This window comes from Toxorhynchites rutilus, chromosome 2, assembly GCF_029784135.1.
Source record: "Toxorhynchites rutilus septentrionalis strain SRP chromosome 2, ASM2978413v1, whole genome shotgun sequence".
In the NCBI taxonomy this organism is placed as follows: domain Eukaryota; kingdom Metazoa; phylum Arthropoda; class Insecta; order Diptera; family Culicidae; genus Toxorhynchites; species Toxorhynchites rutilus.
The window spans coordinates 109,747,394-109,766,773 of NC_073745.1; the positions used below are offsets into that span (position 1 = coordinate 109,747,394).

Sequence of the window (19,380 nt, forward strand, 5' to 3'; positions counted from 1 at the left end):
TTTTCCATATTTTGGAAACGGAAAACGGACGCTTTTTAATCTATCGTATTTGAGGGGCCTAGAATGCAAGGGGTGTAAGTGACTTGATCGATTTCTCTTCATCAACTTTTTTTTTAGTTAATAACTCTACTACAAAAACGTTCCAATTTAAGTTTGCTATATAATTCGATAGTTGAGGTTCTGATCTATCTTCCACATTGTCAAATACAGCTGCGAATATATTTGCAGCTAAGTTATGACCTAAAGAGAGAGTCGATGTAGAGAAATCGATCAAATCACTTACACCCCTTTCATTTCGGCGGCGAAAGATATTACTGACTAACCTGAGGAGGTAGCCGAGAGGACTCTAGTTTCGATACTTTAACGGCTATGTTTTCCACAAAAAAAAAAACATTTTTACGTTTACGTTCTCCAACAAAAAACGACAACAAAAATTGCCCCCGTTTTCATGTAAAGCCAAAGAGTTTCACTTTTTTGAATAAGGTACACTTACACTTAACCAATGATATAATAGTAATGGAAGATCAGTTATAATGAGCATGTTTTGTCGTGCGCAGAACGACCTGCGTATAGTTTCACCTCAGCGCATGTCCCATTGTTTACCTTATGCTGTCGTCGTCATTTCCAGTCTATAGCGTCGATAGCCACATAAAAACTCTAACAAACCATCCGAGTTGAACAGCGTATGATGATGGCTACGGCTACGGCCAAGCCTTGTTATAGAGTCACTCAATTAGTTATCCAAAGTTACACCGAAGCGCGACGAAGTAAAAATATAAGAAACAGCTCCCTGCTTGTGGACGCCAGCCTGGTTGAAGGTTTTTTTTCATGTCGGCCATTTATTGCCCAATAAATTCGCCAGATTCAATCACCATCTAACCAGTAATAACACTACATTGAGAGTCATACGAAGTAGTGTTTACGAGACTTTAAGATTGGATATTGTTAATCATCTGCCCACGTTCGTCCGGCGCAACATTGGTTTGATTGAAAAATCAACAAACGCAGCAAAATATTCGTTGGTAGCTACCAATAACAATGTTTTCCCCGATTTTGTTCCGGTGTTCCGGCAGTGCCCCAACGATGAAACGTCGGAAAACGAACTAATCGGAAACAAATAATTTAAAGATGTAATTACGCCATCATATCTCTGCGGGACCGCTCGCATAATCTGCACTTTCGATCGTAGGCGTATTGCATTATGCAGTGGAGAAACGCCAGCCAAGAAACGCATGTGCACAGCCGAACAGGTTTGGGGCGGTTAGTTGTGTGATAAATGTGCACATCCGTGGAGGAGTAGGTTCGATGACTTATTACATAGTGTCAGAACTATCAATGGGGTGGTTATTAGGATATGACGACGGAGATATCGTGGAATGTGAAATCAATCAACCTGATATAAAGTGTTAATGACATTCAAACTATTGGATTGCTTTTAATAACTTTAATAACTCTCACATTGCTCAGAATTCTTTCTGAAGCTAACAGAGCTGAAAAAGAATGGTAACTCGGGTAGTCGAGATCAGCAACTAATCAAAATTCGATGGACCATGAATTCCAGCGTAAACATTTCCGGAAGTTGACGATAACGTATGAAAAATCTGATCCATCCAATGTTCACAATGTTCGCTTGAATTGTACATGATATCTTATGTGGTTATTGGTTCTGATTTTTCAGTTAAGATTTCCAATTGCTGAGACCCTATTTCGATAATTTCCTATTTTTACAGTGTGGATAGATTATTTTTTCAAAATTTCGCTTTCGCAGCTTATGCTATATGCATGAGAAGTCGTTTCCATTCAACTCGGTTCCTGGTTTGCTTTTCACTTCTTTTGTTGTATAATAAAAAATATATAAAAAAACATATCGCAATGGATCGACCTTTACTATTATTGCTATCCTATTACTACAAGAAAGGATCTCAATTGTTCGTGAAATCCTAGAATTTATATCAGATGTAGGTATTTTACGCATCGTGGATCGAGAAAATGTGTTTGTCACCCGCCGCATTGCAAAACATTGTTTTCCGCGGATTTATTCTGGAAAAACGAGAATTTCGTCGTCCATTCTTCTGGATCACGCAAGCGTAAAATTCAAACTCGGGTCAACAAACTGCAGCTAGAAAAGCCAAACTATTACGACTCTACTAGAGCCGCCATCCCTTGGTAGACAACGTCACACCTAATTTAACCCCAATCGAACATTGGCACACTTCAATAGGTATTCTAATCACCCGTTTCTTCCGCTTCTCATTAGAGTGAACTCCGGGCGGAGGAGCGTCTTGCGGAGGAGCAAAAACGGCATCGAGAGCTGCTGGCCCGTGTCGAGCGGGAAGCGAAGCTACAAAACGAGAACTGCCAGATCCGGATACGAACCATCGAGATGGAAGCCAACCAGCTGCGGGAGGAGATCTCCCGGTTGCGGTTACAGTGCGACAAGCAGGCAGCCGATTTGCATGCCACCGAGGACAAACTGGAGAAGACCAGGGACAGTCTCATGGCGGCCCAGCAGGAACTTGCCGAGGCGAAAGCCAACGAGAAGAAGTGAGTTCCGTGTGGTTTTTTTGCAAAGTTCCAAATAAATTAATAAATTCTCCCCCATTTCAGACACAAAGCCGACAAGCAAGCCGCCGAGGATTTGATGGTTGAGCTTGGCAAGGAATGTGAACGTCTGCGTTCGGAAAGCGGTCCCGCTCTGCCAACCACTTCGCCCGAATCGTTGCGGCTGGAAGAACTTCACCAAGAGATGGACGAGCTGCGACAGAAGAACAAACAGCTCGAAGAGGCGAACGAAGAGCTCCAAGCGGTAGTGTTGACAAAAGGGGTCGAGGAAGGACGTAACCTACTGAATGGCGCATCCAACAGTCTCGCCCAGGAGCTGGAAGCCATGAGTCAGAATCAGGTTAGTGTGTGCGCCTACCAAAAAAAAAAGAACTCGCCCATACCAAACTCCAATCAGCTGGTGAAATTTGGCTGCCATTTAGTTACCAACACCTGCATTTGTGTTCGTTTATCACGTGCTTCCCATGATGTTTAGTGGTATCTTAGTTAATGAAAAACAAGTAACGGTCCGTCATATGACACTGAGCGCCAATCGATCTCACGTTGGGTTATTCACGCAAATTCTGGGTTCTATTATTGCTGTTGTTTTTTTTTGTTTCCATGTCTATTTGTCACACCAAAGTATTTTTCGTTTTTCGTTCTCTTCTTCTTTTCCACAGGATACCGTTGATTCGTCCACACTAGCGTCATTAACACAGGTTAGTTATGGCGTGTAGACAGATGTGTTCAATGCTACATTTTTGGGCACAATACACATAGGCTGCTGCTTTTACTTTTTTGGTGGCGGAATAGTTGCACTGCTAGAAGCATTCACTACTGTACTAACATCATAAGTGTGCGCCGTAACGCTTGATCATCTCCGCTCTTTCAATTTCTGTGTGTGTAGCTTATTGGTTTCGGTACGGGGCGATGCGGTTGAACGATCCATTATAGAGACATTAAATGTGCTTGAGCACTTGAACGCTCTTGTATTTTTGAGGAAGGGAATGCATGCAATCGATTCTATTATATTTTATACATTCGATGGGGAATGAATGGTTCATAAATCAAGAACCCCTCCCTTTGCTACAGCATCACAAAATGAGCCAACCAGAACTAATCAACAATTGCAAAGCTTTTACGAAAAAAAAATATGGCATTATAAATCATGTGAATTCAACGCTTTGGAAATCATAAAATCAGTGTCATCCTAAATACTTTTTATTTAGTTTTATTTAATCTACAAATATTATGTCATTGCTTAGTCATGGTCTGTTTTCCGATTTGAAAACTCGTCTGTTCTGGTCCCCGGAAACTGCTGAATGCGTTCAGCATTGTGACTCGTTCAGTAACCATCTTCCAACGGCGCTACTCAATTCAGTAACTGTTGGTAATTTCACAGTGTTTATTCGGTTTATCGAGTGAATCGGATTTAGTAGTTTGTGATCATCAATTTGAAGATTCTTGGGAGATGTAGGCGAAAATTTAGTGGTATAATTATCAACCAAATTAAAAATAGAAGTAAGTTAACATCCCTTCCACCAGCAGCTGTCATATGAGTTTACATCACCTGGTCGTTTATTACTTACGAAAACAACACAGTGCCCTTTTTCATACACGTTTCGAAACTTTTGAGCTTGAAGTTGTAAGTATTTCCCTAATTCCTTTGTGAACGATTTAGAAATTTAAGTACACCACCTCAGTTAGTAACTAATATGAAATGAATAAAACGTGCATACAACGGGGAAATAAAGATCTATTTATTAGATAACACATTCGGACATTGTTAAATACCTCATAAAATTTGTGTCTGATTGTTGTTTACTAACAAACACAAATTTAGTCTGATTCTCAGCTCTAATGATGGTTCGAAACTACAAAAAGAAAACCGATAGATCCAGCATCAACGAAGATGAGATGGAAAGAGCTATCGAACTAGTTTGAAATAGAACGTTTTCATGATTCTAGCTCACAGGTGGCCCAACTGGGTCCAAAACTGTTTCTCGATGTTCTAAAACATTTGAAAAAGGTAGCAAAAGGCAACGTAAACGAATCATTTAAAAAAAATCAAAAATCAATCAAAAAGTCATGTCGGTTTCCCAGAACGATTCCCTACTTAACCATCCTGGAAAAAATATTTATATACACGACCTTTCAGGTATAGTTACATCGGCTTATAATGCTTCTTTTAATCTGAGTAATATCCTAGCTGGATTCAAAATGACAGGTTGCTATCCATTCTCAAGAAAGGTTTTTTTCGGACAACGATTTTGAATGCTCAAATGATTTCACCTACTGGAGCGGAGGTAGCAACTGACTCATCAGGTAATACAACAATGCTGCAAAACATTGCATCTACAGCACAGATAGATTTTACTTTGGCAACTTTGTCCCCGGAAAACATTAAACCTTTTCCAAAAACTTTACCGCGGAAAACCACCACTCGAAAACGAAGAAAAAAAGCAATAAAAACAAAATCCCGAATTTTTACTGACTCTCATAGCAAGCAGTTTCCTTTCAGACAAATACTGATAAACAGAAAAATGCAGAATATGCTGGAAATGAGGGGATACTTCCGTTTCCTCCTCTAAACATAAAATTTTAATTTTTTTTTTCGTTGTCCGAAAGTGCCCAGAACTGTCCGAAACTGCCCTACACATGGGGCACATTCGGACAAAAAGGCAAAATTCGAATAAACCATTCGTAATCGCATCAACGCACACCTCTAACATGCTCATACGATACATTGATGTCCAAATGACAACCAGGATTTTTTTAAGTCTACAAAAAATATTAAAAATCAAGGAAAAAAGCAACTCATCGTTGTATTCGATGCTTTTTTGACAATATGACGCTAATTTCTATCTGACAGTTTTTTCGTCCTGGACTCTTTTTTTACCATATTTTGCGGGGTTCTCAAAGTGAAAATGTGAAAATGGTGCACATAGGTGCGCAGATTAATTTATATACTTCTATAAACATCCATTACTAAAAATATTAGGTTGGGGAAAAGTTATCCATTATTTTCTCGTTGGCTGGCTTCAGTGATCAATATCTCGCGTAATATCGATCATACAATTTCGAGTTTAACCTCGTTGTGAAGGTGACATTGAAAAAAAACATAAAAAACTAAACTAAAAATTGCTTTTGTTGTTTTTTGTTTGTTCCATTCAGTTGTGAGTTTTAGGGTGTTAACAATGGAGGTCAACAAAGAGAAAATTCGGTACATTTTACACTTTTTATTTTATAAATGCGAACATGCGTGCCAGGCCGCTGGAACTGTGATTAATGTTTATGGTGCAACAGTAAAATACGTGCAATTTCCTTTAATTTCAACAAATGGACCGTTTGAAGCTAGCGATTGCTATGGTTTCTCGCCAATAAGGACCAAGACTTCTATGATAGATACATTATGAACTTTTAGAACAGCAACAAATTTTTCAACAAAATGGTGTATATTTGACCCAAATCGGACAATCCGAAGCATATTAAAAAATTGGTGGATTATATATATGATATAGCCGCAAAGTTGACGTGGGACTAGCTTAGCTTAGCAATCATTTGTTTGTATTGATTAAGTTTTTGATTGTTTCAATTTCCGAATTCATTCGAAATATTTGCTTTGTGAGTAAAGACATTGAATAAATTCCATGTAAGGTCAATTCATGTATTGTGATAGATTATGTTCTTCGTTACAAGTAAATTTAATGACAGTCCTTTTACGTTTGGTATGATGCCTAGGACAAAATATATGAACGGAAGAATTATCAAACGATTTTTTTTTATTTTACATTTCCCTCTGAAGTTTGCATCTCTCAAGTGTACGTACTTCTCGAACCGCGAATTCGTTTGATTTGATGAACTTCATGTACTCAGTGCCAGAAATTCAGTGAGTAGAAGATATGAAGGCATATTCTTCAATGCAATCTTGAATAACTTAGCCAAAGCGTTGTGTTCGTACCCGTTTTTGTAATCCGTGTTAGGAAAACACTTTTCGGAGTGCAAAAAAAACATGCGGGTGCAGAAGTACCCGCGGCTTGCATGAATCAACAACTTCAACTTATACCGTGTTCAGGAAACATATCCTAGCCTGCACAAAGCCAAGCGAGTACAAAAGTACTCGCAGTTTGCATTTATTTGGAAAACCTATTTCCCCAGACACCTTGGTTTTGAAGTTTGTGTTACGCAAACACATTTTAGTCGGAACGAAATACCCCCGACCTGCATGAATTTGCAATGCCAATTCCCCCAGACACCTTGGTTCTGAAGTATGTGTTGGGGAAACACATTTCAGTCGGAACAAAAATACCCCACACTTTCATGTATTTGCAATGTCGATTTCCCTAAGGCTGCTCGGTTATGATGGCTGTGTTGGAGAAACCGTAAATCGGGCCAATAAAAACGAGGTAGTTAGGGCGTTTAGATAACGCTTAACATTTTACAGTTATTCAACTGTTTATCTAAGAATAAATAACATTTTATGATTTGCGATAGATGCGTAGAAATATTCCCTATCAATTGATGCAAACATCTTTCCGATACAGTAAGAAATGTGCCAGTTATAAGCATTTGGAATCATTCATTTTTTCCTGCATGTTCTGCGTTTAGATTTTTATTTTAACCTCCATATACTCCGGTTAGACATAGTCCCACGTCAAACAATGTTTAAAATTCACCCAAAAATAATGGATTACTTTATACCCAACCTAATATTCATTTTAATATCGCGTTGAGTTTCCTTTAAAAACCTCGACTATTATTTCGTCCAAAATATTTGAACTCTGCCCAGGCGAAACCATTACTGGAAAACGGTGTAGAATCCAACGAAAGACACGAAAAAAATATTCTACAACCTGACAACGTTCGGACTCACGTTGCCGAACCCATTAAAATCTATTCGAACAGGACCGGTATGCAAGCTGTCAAGAGATAACGAATGATCTGTGACAGAGGTTTTTAGATCTTTTTTATGCACGCGCAGCCCGATCTGAAGGTAGCAGCCATTCATTGGAGGGCCTCACGATTAACTGGTCAGATTACACGAAGCGATTAGAAACAAACAACCTGAATTAAACAACAGAAAAGTGTTGTCTTCCATCATAACAACGCGATGACGTGCCAAAAACTGAGGGAACTTGATTGGGAAGTTTTGATTCATACATTCGGACCTCGGGAAGGAAGGTCTTGAATTATAGAGACTTTAAACTTTTACGGTTCATTCGTCTCTAATAGGACCTCGGGTCCCCGGGTACACGATTTTAGGGGTGCAGAATGAATAGATTTTTTATGAATAAATTGAATACATATGATTGATTCCTTCTCTGGCGGGGGTGGGATACAAATCGACTCTTCTGCTTCACTCGACGCCACTGCACAGGACATTTTTTTTTCTTTCTTTATTAAAGAGATTTTCAGCCAAAGGCTGGTTCATCTCTAACAGGACATAATAAAAAACTTTCTGATATAAACTATCTATTAACAACATGTATATATATTTACCCATATAATCAATGACCAACATGTGTTTCGATAACTACCAACCACTGCTCATACAAGCACCTGAAAAAAGTGACCTCTACTAAATCACCTATTTTATAAAAAAACAACCGCACCATTCTCGACTAACCTCTTATACCCTCGCTTGCGTCTCATTCCAGCTCCAAACCGCATTCCAGGATAAGGAAGAGGAAAACCGCCGATTGAAGCACTACATCGAGACAATCCTGCTACAGGTGGTCGAGCACTATCCCCAACTGCTCGAGGTTAAGGCTGCGTAATCGGTATCTTCGACTACAGGACGGACGACATAGTAGTTAAAGAGGGCATAGCTAACATAGTGACGGAAACACAACTAAACCATCCATAATTTAATGCTCTATCGATGTCATAGGACATCCCCTTACTCCCCTAAAAGTCTGTCCGATTAGAGAGAGAAAAATACATCGGCTACTGTTAACAACTAAAATTTCGTCCCGTGTGCTTTTAAGACAAAACAAGTGCAAGTCCAAAATTAACGAAGAATTGGATCGGTGAAGTTTACGAGAATTCATTTCGGTAATTCAGAAGGATATACGTTATACTGGGGAGCACATTGTGAATGGTACAGAAAATACGTCTGATAAGCAATATATTTTATATATATTTAGAGTAAGGATTTACACATACACACAGTTTAGCGAGTAGACGATTTGTGTTTAGCGTTTAGGCTGATGAGAATATCTTTTATATGTGTATTTTTATATATGAAACTATACTTTCTCAGACTACCCCTTTACCAGAACTACCGAATCTATCATTTCCGGTTGTATTTTATGATTGATAACTTGAATATATTTGTCGAACAGGAATGATCAAATAAACAAAACATCAACGATCAACGATGATAGTTTTCAAGAACTCGTTTGAAAATGAAAAAATGTTTGGTCTAAACTCTGCGGCGTGATACGGATGTTAGCCCCAACCGAATGCTCAATTCAAAAACGATTGCGCAACGCATAAGTGATATGAACAGAAAGCCTTTAGTAGTTGTTGTCCCTGTTTGTTATTCCAGTTTGTGAGTGTATGAGTTCGATAGGAGGAGAAAATGAATAAAAACAAATCGTTGGTGCTCGAGAACCCCGTTTCACGTTGATATTCTAGTTCTGTTGGTTGGTTCTCTATTGTACACATACTTCGAAAAAGATGTAATAGAAATCATCATTGAGATATGCTTTGTAAATATTTTTCCCTTAATTAGGAACAATGTAATGTTTAGATGAGTAGAAACTTTTGTAGCCTGAGTAAATTTTCGGTTGGAGAATTATCAAAATTAGAGAAGAAGAAGAAGAATAAGAGAAAAAGCGGACACCAACAGACAAAGATGACCGTTTCACTTATGTTATGAGTAATTAATTTCTTCAGAAGAAAAACATGAGTACTTTTTTGAACTTATATAGGCATCTTTCTCTTGACACAATGTCTAACTGTTACTGAAATTTACTATTATTTAACACTTTTAACCGACAAAACCAACATACCGTTCGAACAAGATTCTAACTGGTTAATGGTAGGAATAGTATGAGATGCATTAATAATACCTATCATACAGTAGTACTAGTAGAATGAAAAAATAGAGATGGAAACAAAAAAACAATTTTAAATTGGATGCCAAAATAGCGTTCTACTGCTAATTGATACTGTATTAATGATGATGATGAATGAAGGAATAAACATTTAATAAAACTACTCATGGTAGAATTCTCCAGATGTATTGAGAAATCCTAGACTAGATCATCGAAATATTATCCACCATGAAATAAGGATTATTCCCAACCGTGTTTGTTTTCCTGACTACATCAATTCCTCTGTGCATTTTGATCTGTCCATGAAGCAGGATATCCATGGAACATCAGATTATCTTCGATCGAGGATCGTTCCAACGATCTTCGATGCAAAGTATGGGGATATCAATTGTGATAATATGTACTTTAATGATGGGTCCTCTATGAATGATTCCACAGGATTTGGAGTGTTCAACGAATTTTTTAGCACCTCCCACAGTCTTCAGAATCCTTGCTCAGTGTATATTGCTGAATTGGCAGCGATACACTGGGCGCTGGACAGCGTGGCCTCACGACCTGTTGAACACTATTACATTGTAACGGATAGTCTTAGCTCTGTCGAAGCTATCCGTTCAGTGAGGCCGGAAAAGCACTCGCCGTACTTCCTTGAGAGAATACGAGAAATTTTGAGTGCTTTATCCAGACGCTGTTATGTCATTACCTTTATCTGGGTCCCTTCACATTGCTCAATTCCGGGTAATGAGAGGGCAGACTCATTAGCAAAGGTAGGTGCAATTGAAGGCGATATTTATCAGCGTCAAATCGCCTTCAATGAATTTTATTCTTTAGTCCGCAAAAATACCATAGTTAACTGGCAACGCAAATGGAACGAAGATGAATTGGGCCGGTGGCTCCACTCGATTATCCCTAAGGTTAGCCTCAAACCATGGTTCAAAAGTCTGGACTTGAGTCGGGACTTTATTCGCACCTTCTCCCGACTCATGTCCAATCACTGTTCGTTAGATGCGCTACTCTTTCGTATTAATCTTGCCGACAACAATCTTTGTGTTTGTGGCCAAGGTTACCACGACATCGAGCACGTTGTTTGGTCGTGCGAGCTGTATCTTGTCGCCAGATCGAATTTAGAAGACACCCTTCGGGCCCGAGGAAGGCAGCCCATGGTGCCGGTGAGAGACGTGTTGGCTCGGTTAGACCTTGATTACATGTCCCAAATATATGTATTCCTTAAAGCTATCGATCTTCGTGTGTGATTGTCCTTATACCCTTAGTTTTTCATTTTCCTTTTCCTTCACGAGAAATCAAATCCCTTCTTACTAACAATAGAATAAGGTGAAATGTAAATACATATTAGATATAAAATAGGTTTAAGAATTGAGTGTGTGAGTGTGATCATTGTCAATATATCCTCATATCCCCTCCTTTTCCTGAAGAAAATATGTCACCCTTCTAAACTCGAGTCGACCGCGAGTAATCGGTTTCCTATATTATTAACATTAGAAATGTATATATACTAGTAACAATACAGTAAGGAGTTCGGCTCCTTTAAACCTATGTAACTGAGCCTGTAAAAATAAACGATTTAAATAAAAAAAAATGAAATAAGGAACCATGCGTCTACTTGATTCAAGTTACGAGGAATAATTGAATCTGGTTAATATTCTGAATGCGACCAACAACAATGTGGAAGCTTAGTGCTACAGCACCACCAAACACAACCATTTCGGTATGAAAAAGGTTATGTGAATTGTTAATTCCTATTCGGAATCTCTTGGTGAACGAACCATACATATGCCAAACAGGTTGCATTGAATACGTTTTGGATTGGTGTTCCGGATTTCCAATGCGAGTAAGTATCCAGACGTGCAGTTAGCCGATCGAGCATTCAGATGTAAAATTTAAAAAAATGTACTTAATCTTAACCATTGCGAAAGACTTCGGACTGCAATGGCCGAGGAAAAAACTTCTCTGTAGCAAATTTTCTCGAATGCGCTCAAAGCTAAAAAATATTATTTTTTTTAACAATCTTCATATAAATTATTAGCTAATGCTTACCTTTTTAGTTTTATCACTAGGACCTATTTTATCTTCTTCGGCACGGGTTTAAATAGCCTTTGCCTATACGCCTGTCGCCTGTAATGTTTCACCGACCTGATTATATTTCTTTTATTTAATTCAATGTAATTTTACCTTCAGTTCAAATAACATCTTCGCCTCACGTAAAATTGGAAAAGCTCTGGAAGCTACTCGTGTACTCTACAGAGAAAAAATCACTTCAATACTGACGTTTTTCATTACGCCCGCCAAGAATGTTAATTGGTGAACAAGTGAATTTTCTACAGTCTACCAGATTTCAGCCCGGTTCAAACATGTAGATATATTCGTTCGAAATTAATTTTCAATATTTTTCATATTATTTCCAGTTATATGACAAATTATTAACACTTTGACTGCCACGTCAGTCACCGGTGATCGATAGTATAACATATGATAATAAAGGTAACTAATATAAGCAAACAAGCCTTCAAGCATTCCCTTTCGAACAAAAATACCTTCCACTAGGATAAGAAACGATGGCCCTAATACGTTTCAAAATTTCCATACAGTCGCCATAAAATCGTGGCACTCAACGTGTTAGTAATAAGTAACAATCAAAGAAAGTATTTCTGTTGGGAAAAAATATGCTTTCTTATTTATATATTTTTTAACAAAGGGAAGTGAAAATATTTTTATGTGTAAATCTCTGACATTTTTTACATATATTATTTGTTTTATTTTTGACGTAGGACTACGTCTTACATTAAGGACGCCAAATCAGAAAACAGGTCACGTTTGTATGAAATAAAGTTAACGGTCATAACTATTTTTACTACGAATGGATTTTCACGATTTGCATACCAATCGAATCGAAAATTTTCTAAGATTTGTTTTATATGCTATACATCACAATCCCATAGTCTGTATATGGATTAAATTGATGAAAATTGGAAGCATTCCCATTTTCCCATACATTTGTTCTGTCCATTTGTGTGCTCTCCCGAACAAAACTGTCAATACCAAGCAACTTATGCAGCCGCTAGAATAGTAACAACAAAGGGGGATAGCGAAAAGAGAATATTTGCGAAGTAAACTCCACCCTTGCATAGTAAGTGGGCTGTCGCTAGCGTATAAGTATTGCATCTCCTCTGAGGAAAATTCTCAGAATCTTTCTATGCCCGAAACAACAAATTTCGCTTATTCTGCCCGTTTTGTGTTTTATGTTTCCCCTCGAGCTGTGAACGTTAGCGAATATTTCACATGAAATACACAATCAGAGATGCCAACCTTCCTGATTTTTCAGGATTTCCCAGACTTTTTAACACGCTCCCTGATATCCTGACGAACACTCAGTTTGTTCTGATTTTTCTGAAATGATCCTGATTTTTCCTGATATTTGTACTCTTCACATTATTCGTAATAAATACACTGGTTTCCATGCCAAAGTTTTCTGTCATGATAGTTCTCCGGTTCGCACTTGTATATATCTTACATTAAGTTAAACTTTGTACTTAACTTTTTTTGACGAATTTATTGAATTACAACGAAATTAAGTTTGAGAACAGCATTGATTTATTGAGAATAATGTGTATGTAGATGTATCCTCTGAGTTATTAATGTAGGAATACGTTTCAGAGTGTAAAATAACTCAAGAGAAAATTTTTGAATCCACAGTCCATATAATAATATTTTATTTGTAATTTGTTCGTCTTATTCAAAGTGGAATAAACTTCAATGATGGGACTATGGTAAATATAACAGTTCAGCTGAAAAGTTCGTAAGGTTGACGTCTAGATGGCGCCTCTTGTAAAAATCTACTTGACTATCACAAAGCACTATCTTTCAATGGATACGTGTCAAAATTTAATAGCGATCGGTCGATTGGTTCGTGAGTTACAGCATGAGAGTGAAGCAACTTTAGTTATTGTGAAAAAAATGGAAAAATCACAAATCAATGAAAACGATGGCAAAATTGGATGAATTGGGCTTCGAATTGCTTCCGCATCCGCCGTATTCTCCAGATCTGGCCCCCAGCGACTATTTTCTTTTCGCGGACCTGAAGAGAATGCTCGCTGGCAAAGAATTTAAGACCGATGATGAAGTGATTACCGAAACTGAGGCCTATTTTGGAAAAACCGAAAGAGTACTATAAAATGATATCGAATAGTTGCAAGATCGCTATGATCGCTGTATCGCCCTCGAAGGCAATTATGTTGAATAATAAAATTGAATTTTACAAAAAAAATTGTTTTACTGTATTACCTTATAAACTTTTCAGTCGAACTGTTATATATAACCGTACTAAATATCATAAAAATTAGGAAACATTCAACAAGTCTTCCACTGCTGATATGCTTTCCTCATTTGTTGAGGAAAAATTTATTCCAAAGCCTGGGGATATGAATTCAGTGAAAATTTTAATATTGATTTCTCTGCAATTGACTGTAGTGATACTGTAGGTTTTTCGGAAAAAAATATAAACGATCAAAAAGTCAGACGAAACACTAGCTTTTCCGTTTTTGCGAGCCTTCATACCATGCTTATTAATTCTTTTACATATCCGGTCTTCGCCCGAAGGAAGATATACGAAGATATGATGGGATTTGGAATGGATTCTGTATTATGAGCTACTACCAAGCAACCTGTTTCTCACATGTATGGCTCGACGAGGGAGCAAACCTGTTCTGGGAGGACAGAATATTTGAGCTATTTAAGATGGCGAAAGATTGTGAAACAGAAATATGGATATAAAATTAAATTATAATGCTTTGATTGAACATGATTTTTTTGTTTTCCCAATAATCAACATTAACTTTTTGGACAACCCAATATCAAGCAATCCTGATTTATCCTGATTTTTATGTTCATTTTTCCTGATTTTTTCAAATTATAGTTGGCAACCCTGTACACAACCATCCTAGCCATGGCAAAGCTGGCGAAAAAAAGGAAGAGTGCAAATGATTATAGGTCGCATCTAGCCATCAGTGTTTGGCTTTGAGTGCGTTGCTTGTTTTCGTTTCGCGAAACATAGAACTTGTTCATTTCCTGTACTTGTACTCCTAGCTTTCTTGACGGTTTTGACCGAGAGTCGAGAAACGATTTTTCATAAACGGTCATTCTCACGATGTTTTATTTTTATCGCTGCAACTGTTTGCATCTGTTAGACGCATGTTTGATGATTGTTGAATGGCGATGCATGCAAGATGCCTCTCGTTGAATAATCAGTACAATTGATATAAAAAAAAAACAAATTGCGACATATGATCAATTAGTGTATTGTTCTCGCAAAGGCAAGAAAAAATCGTTGCTTCTCGAAATGATTCTACAAAATCACGCAAGCCATCAAACCTTTTCGAGGTCCCCAGAACTTTTTACTAAAGAGTTATTTGTGAAATTTCAACGTATTCGCAAATTATATCCGAAATGATGAGCCAACAAATTAAAAAAAAATATTGCGTAGTCCTACGTCCCAAGCGGTCGTGTCTAGGATACAACCCCTCGATTTTTTTTATTCCATTTGTTTATTTATTTAGGCTCATTTTAATCGTGTACATATCACATGTTTATCATATCTATAAAAGGCACATTACAAAGTTGCCATTTTTCGGCGGAAGAGTATTATTTTGTTCTTCCATTCAGTTAGTCAGACCACCGGACAGCGGAGACAGTTGATAGGACAATTGTTCATCTGCTGTTATATTAGGCTGTCAAAAAAGTCCTGCGGTATTTCCGCGAGGTGTCGTTGTAAGCGCGTAGTTCTAGTTGTATTCATTGTATCGAGTCATACTATAGCTTGTTGGAAAGGTATTTTCGCGCTGTATAATCCTTGACAGTGTTTTGTTTGGTTAAGTCGTTCGTGAGTTATAGTGTCGCAAATATGGAGCAAAATAAAGAGAAAATCCGACATATTTTACAGTACTACTACGACAAAGGCAAAAATGCATCTCAAGCTGCCAATAAAATTTGTGCATTTTATGGGCCCGATACAGTTTCCATTTCCACCGCACAACGATGGTTTCAATGTTTTCGTTCTGATGTAGAGGTCGTCGAAAATGCGCCACGCTCCGGAAGGCCTGTTGTCGAAAATTGCGACAAAATCGCTGAATTAGCCGAAAAAGACCGGTATAGTAGCAGCCGTAGCATCGGCCAAGAGCTGGGGATAAGTCATCAAACCGTTATTAACCATTTGAAGAAGCTTGGATTCACAAAGAAGCTCGATGTATGGGTGCCACACACGTTGACGCAAAAAACATCTTTGACCGTATCGACGCATGTGAATCGCTGCTGAATCGCAACAAAATCGACCCGTTTCTGAAGCGGATGGTGACTAGCGATGAAAAGTGGGTCACTTACGACAAGACTCAGGCCAAGCCCTCATTAACGGCCAGGAAGGTTCTGCTGTGTGTTTGGTGGGATTGTCAAGGAATAATCTATTATGAGTTGCTTCCCTATGGCCAAACGCTCAATTCGGACCTGTACTGCCAACAACTGGACCGCTTGAAGGTAGCACTTATGAAGAAGAGGCCATCTTTGATAAACAGAGGCCGCATTGTCTTCCATTAGGACAACGCCAGGCCACACACTTCTTTGGTGACGCGCCAGAAGCTCCGGGAGCTCGGATGGGAGGTTCTTTTGCATCCGCCGTATAGTCCGGACCTTGCGCCAAGTGACTACCACCTGTTTTTGTCCATGGCGAACGAGCTAGGTAGTCAGAAGTTAGCCACAAAAGAGGCCTGTGAAAATTGGCTATCCGAGTTTTTTTTGCCAATAAGGAAGCGAGCTTCTATAACAGGGGTATTATGAAGTTGGCATCTCGTTGGGAACAAGTCATCGAACAAAACGGCGCATATTTGACTTAAAACAGATGATTGTAACTAATTTTATGAACAAATGAAAATTCAAAAATAAAATACCGCAGGACTTTTTTGACAGACTAATATTTTAGTTGATAACAAGACTGACTATTTCCAATGAACAATGAACATGTGTCATATTTCCGAAACCAAGGCAAATTTATTATAAACAAATAAATTTGCCTTGGTTTCGGAAATATGACACATGTTCATTGTTCATTGGAAATAGTCAGTCTTGTTATCAACTAAAATATTAGTCTGTCAAAAAAGTCCTGCGGTATTTTTTTTTTGAATTTTCATTTGTTCATAAAATTAGTTACAATCATCTGTTTTAAGTCAAATATGCGCCGTTTTGTTCGATGACTTGTTCCCAACGAGATGCCAACTTCATAATACCCCTGTTATAGAAGCTCGCTTCCTTATTGGCAAAAAAACTCGGATAGCCAATTTTTTTTTGTAATTCTTTCAAAACGAATAAATCGTAGTATCAGTTAGAACTTTTCTGTGGCCATATTTTCTCTCAAAAAAAATGTAGCCTCACGTTGGTGAGTATAAGTAAACCAGCAAAAACAAAACTTTTTCACTACACGTGTTTTCATTCAGTCCCGCTACTTATGACTCACCGTTTTATGATAACAGAAATATACTTCAGTCTTGGATAAATTATTCCACTAAGCTGAGTTTGAATATTTTGCGATACTCTGCATTCTAAATGCATAGTTTGTAGTATGTTATTCTACATGGTTATTATGAATGTAGCACTGTATAAAGATGGACTGTTTTGATGTAGGACTACGTTTTTCATTTTCGTACCGGGTGTAAGTTCAAAGTTTCGAAAACGAGAGCGTGACACTTGGAGTGCAAAGTTTTGAACATTAATAACTCTTTGGCAACTGAACGAAGTGGTATGAAAATCACTTCATTCGAAAGTTGAAATGTCTAAGATTTATATGATTGTTACCTATTTACTAGAAAACTTATTTAACCCTTTGCGGTCGGATTTTTATTTCCTTGAAAGAAATCCTGTTATCTTTGCACGCTCATCATCTTTTGTTTACATCGAGTTTCGTTATCTATTAGGTGTACCGGTAAGTTTCTTCGGTTTTACAACAGATGGCGTAACTTGATTATTATTCCAGTGAATCAAATTTCCAGACATTCGTTGGAAAGTTGTTGTCATTGCGCGTCTTTTTCAGTATGTATCAAAAACTTGAAGTATTCGCACCTTCTCTCGACTCATGTCCAATCACTGTTCGTTAGACGCGCTGCTTTTTCGTTTTAATCTTGCCGACAGCAATCTCTGCGGTTGTGGCCATGGTTACCACGACATCGAACACGTTGTTTGGTCGTGCGAGTTGTATCTTGTCGCCAGATCGAATTTAGAAAACTCCCTTCGGGCTGGAGGAAAGCAGTCCAATGTGCCGGTGAGAGATGTGTTGGCTAGGTTAGACCTTGATTACATGTCCCAAATATATGTTTTCCTTAAAGCTATCGATCTTCGAGTGTGATTGTTCATACATCCTTTTCCCCTCCTTTTCGTCCTTCGCGAGCTATCGGTTCCCTTCCTACTAACATTAGAATAAGTTAAATTGTAAATACATATTAGATGTAAGGATAGTTTTAAGAATTGAGTGTGAAGTGTCAGTGTGAATGAGAATGTGAATGTGAATGTGAATGTGAATGTGAGTGCGAGTGTAAACACACATCTCCTTACATCCCATCCTTTTCCTAATGAAAATGTGTCACCCTTCTAAACTCGAGTCGACCGCGAGTAATGGGTTTCCTATTTCATTAACCATAGAATTAAGGAAACAACATGTTGATATATGCTAGTTGAAATATAGTTAAGAGTTTGGCTCCATTAAACTTATGTAACTGAGCCTGTAAAAATAATCGGATTAATAAAAAAAAAAAAACTTGAAGCGTAAACAACATAGTTTTTTGCCACTTCGAAAATGTCGAATTTCGTACCAGTGTTTTGCGAGAATGTTTTTGCGGGGAGTGTTACTTCATTACTTCAATATGGAGAAAAAAGCTGCGGAAAGTCATCGCATTTTGGTAGTGGTTTATGGTTTATGGCTCCAACTGAGCGAACGTGTCAGACGTGGTTTGCAGGGTTTAAATGTGGTAATTTTGACTTTGAAGTCGAAGATCGTTCCCAAAAAAGATCGCCAAAAAAGTTTGAAGATGAAGAATTGGAGGCTTTACTCGATGAAGATCCTTCACAAACGCAACAAGAACTGGCAGATATACTTGGAGTAGCTCAGAAAACTATATCCGATCATTTAAAAGCAATGGGAATGATCCGAACGATGGGGCATTGGGTGCCGTATGAATTGAAGCCACGAAACGTCGAACGCCGTTTTTTCACGTGTGAACAACTGCTCCAACGGCATCAAATAAAGGGTTTTTTGCATTGAATCGTTACTGGCGATGAAAAGTGGGTCTATTACGACAATCCTAAACGTCGGGCAACGTATGGATACCCCGCCCATGCATCAAAATCGACGGCCGCGCGGAATATTCACGCCCAGAAGGTTATACTGTCTATTTGGTGGGCTCAGTTGGGTGTGGTGTACTATGAGCTGCTTAAACCGAATGAAACCATTACAGAGGACCTCTACCGACGACAATTGATGAGTTTGTGCACTGAAAAAAAACGGCCACAATACGAGCAAAGACCCGATAAAGTTATTTTGCAGCACGACAATGCTCGGCCGCATGTCGCGAAACCGGTCAAAACATACTTGGAAATGTTGAAATGGGAGGTCCTATCCCACCCGCCGTATTCTCCAGACATTGCTCCGCCCGATTACTACCTTTTTCGATCGATGCAGCATGGCCTGGTTGACCAGCACTTCTCCAATTTTTATGAAGTCAAAAATTGGATC

General features: G+C 38.3%; 1 protein-coding gene across 21 annotated transcripts in view; it reads left to right on the plus strand.

Annotated features, from left to right (window-relative positions):
- Positions 1–9,765, plus strand: part of LOC129764511 (rab11 family-interacting protein 4A) — a 244,434-nt gene extending 234,669 nt beyond the window's left edge. For 19 of the 21 annotated variants that reach the window (XM_055763654.1, XM_055763653.1, XM_055763656.1 and 16 more), the window contains 4 exons: positions 2,258–2,544; positions 2,608–2,902; positions 3,222–3,260; positions 8,199–9,765. In XM_055763654.1, the coding sequence (XP_055619629.1) occupies positions 2,258–2,544; positions 2,608–2,902; positions 3,222–3,260; positions 8,199–8,318 (741 nt within the window). In that variant the 3' untranslated portion in view covers positions 8,319–9,765. The remainder of the gene's footprint in view (positions 1–2,257; positions 2,545–2,607; positions 2,903–3,221; positions 3,261–8,198) is intronic. The other 2 variants (XM_055763657.1, XM_055763652.1) reach the window with 1 other exon arrangement.
- Positions 9,766–19,380: the final 9,615 nt, after the last annotated feature.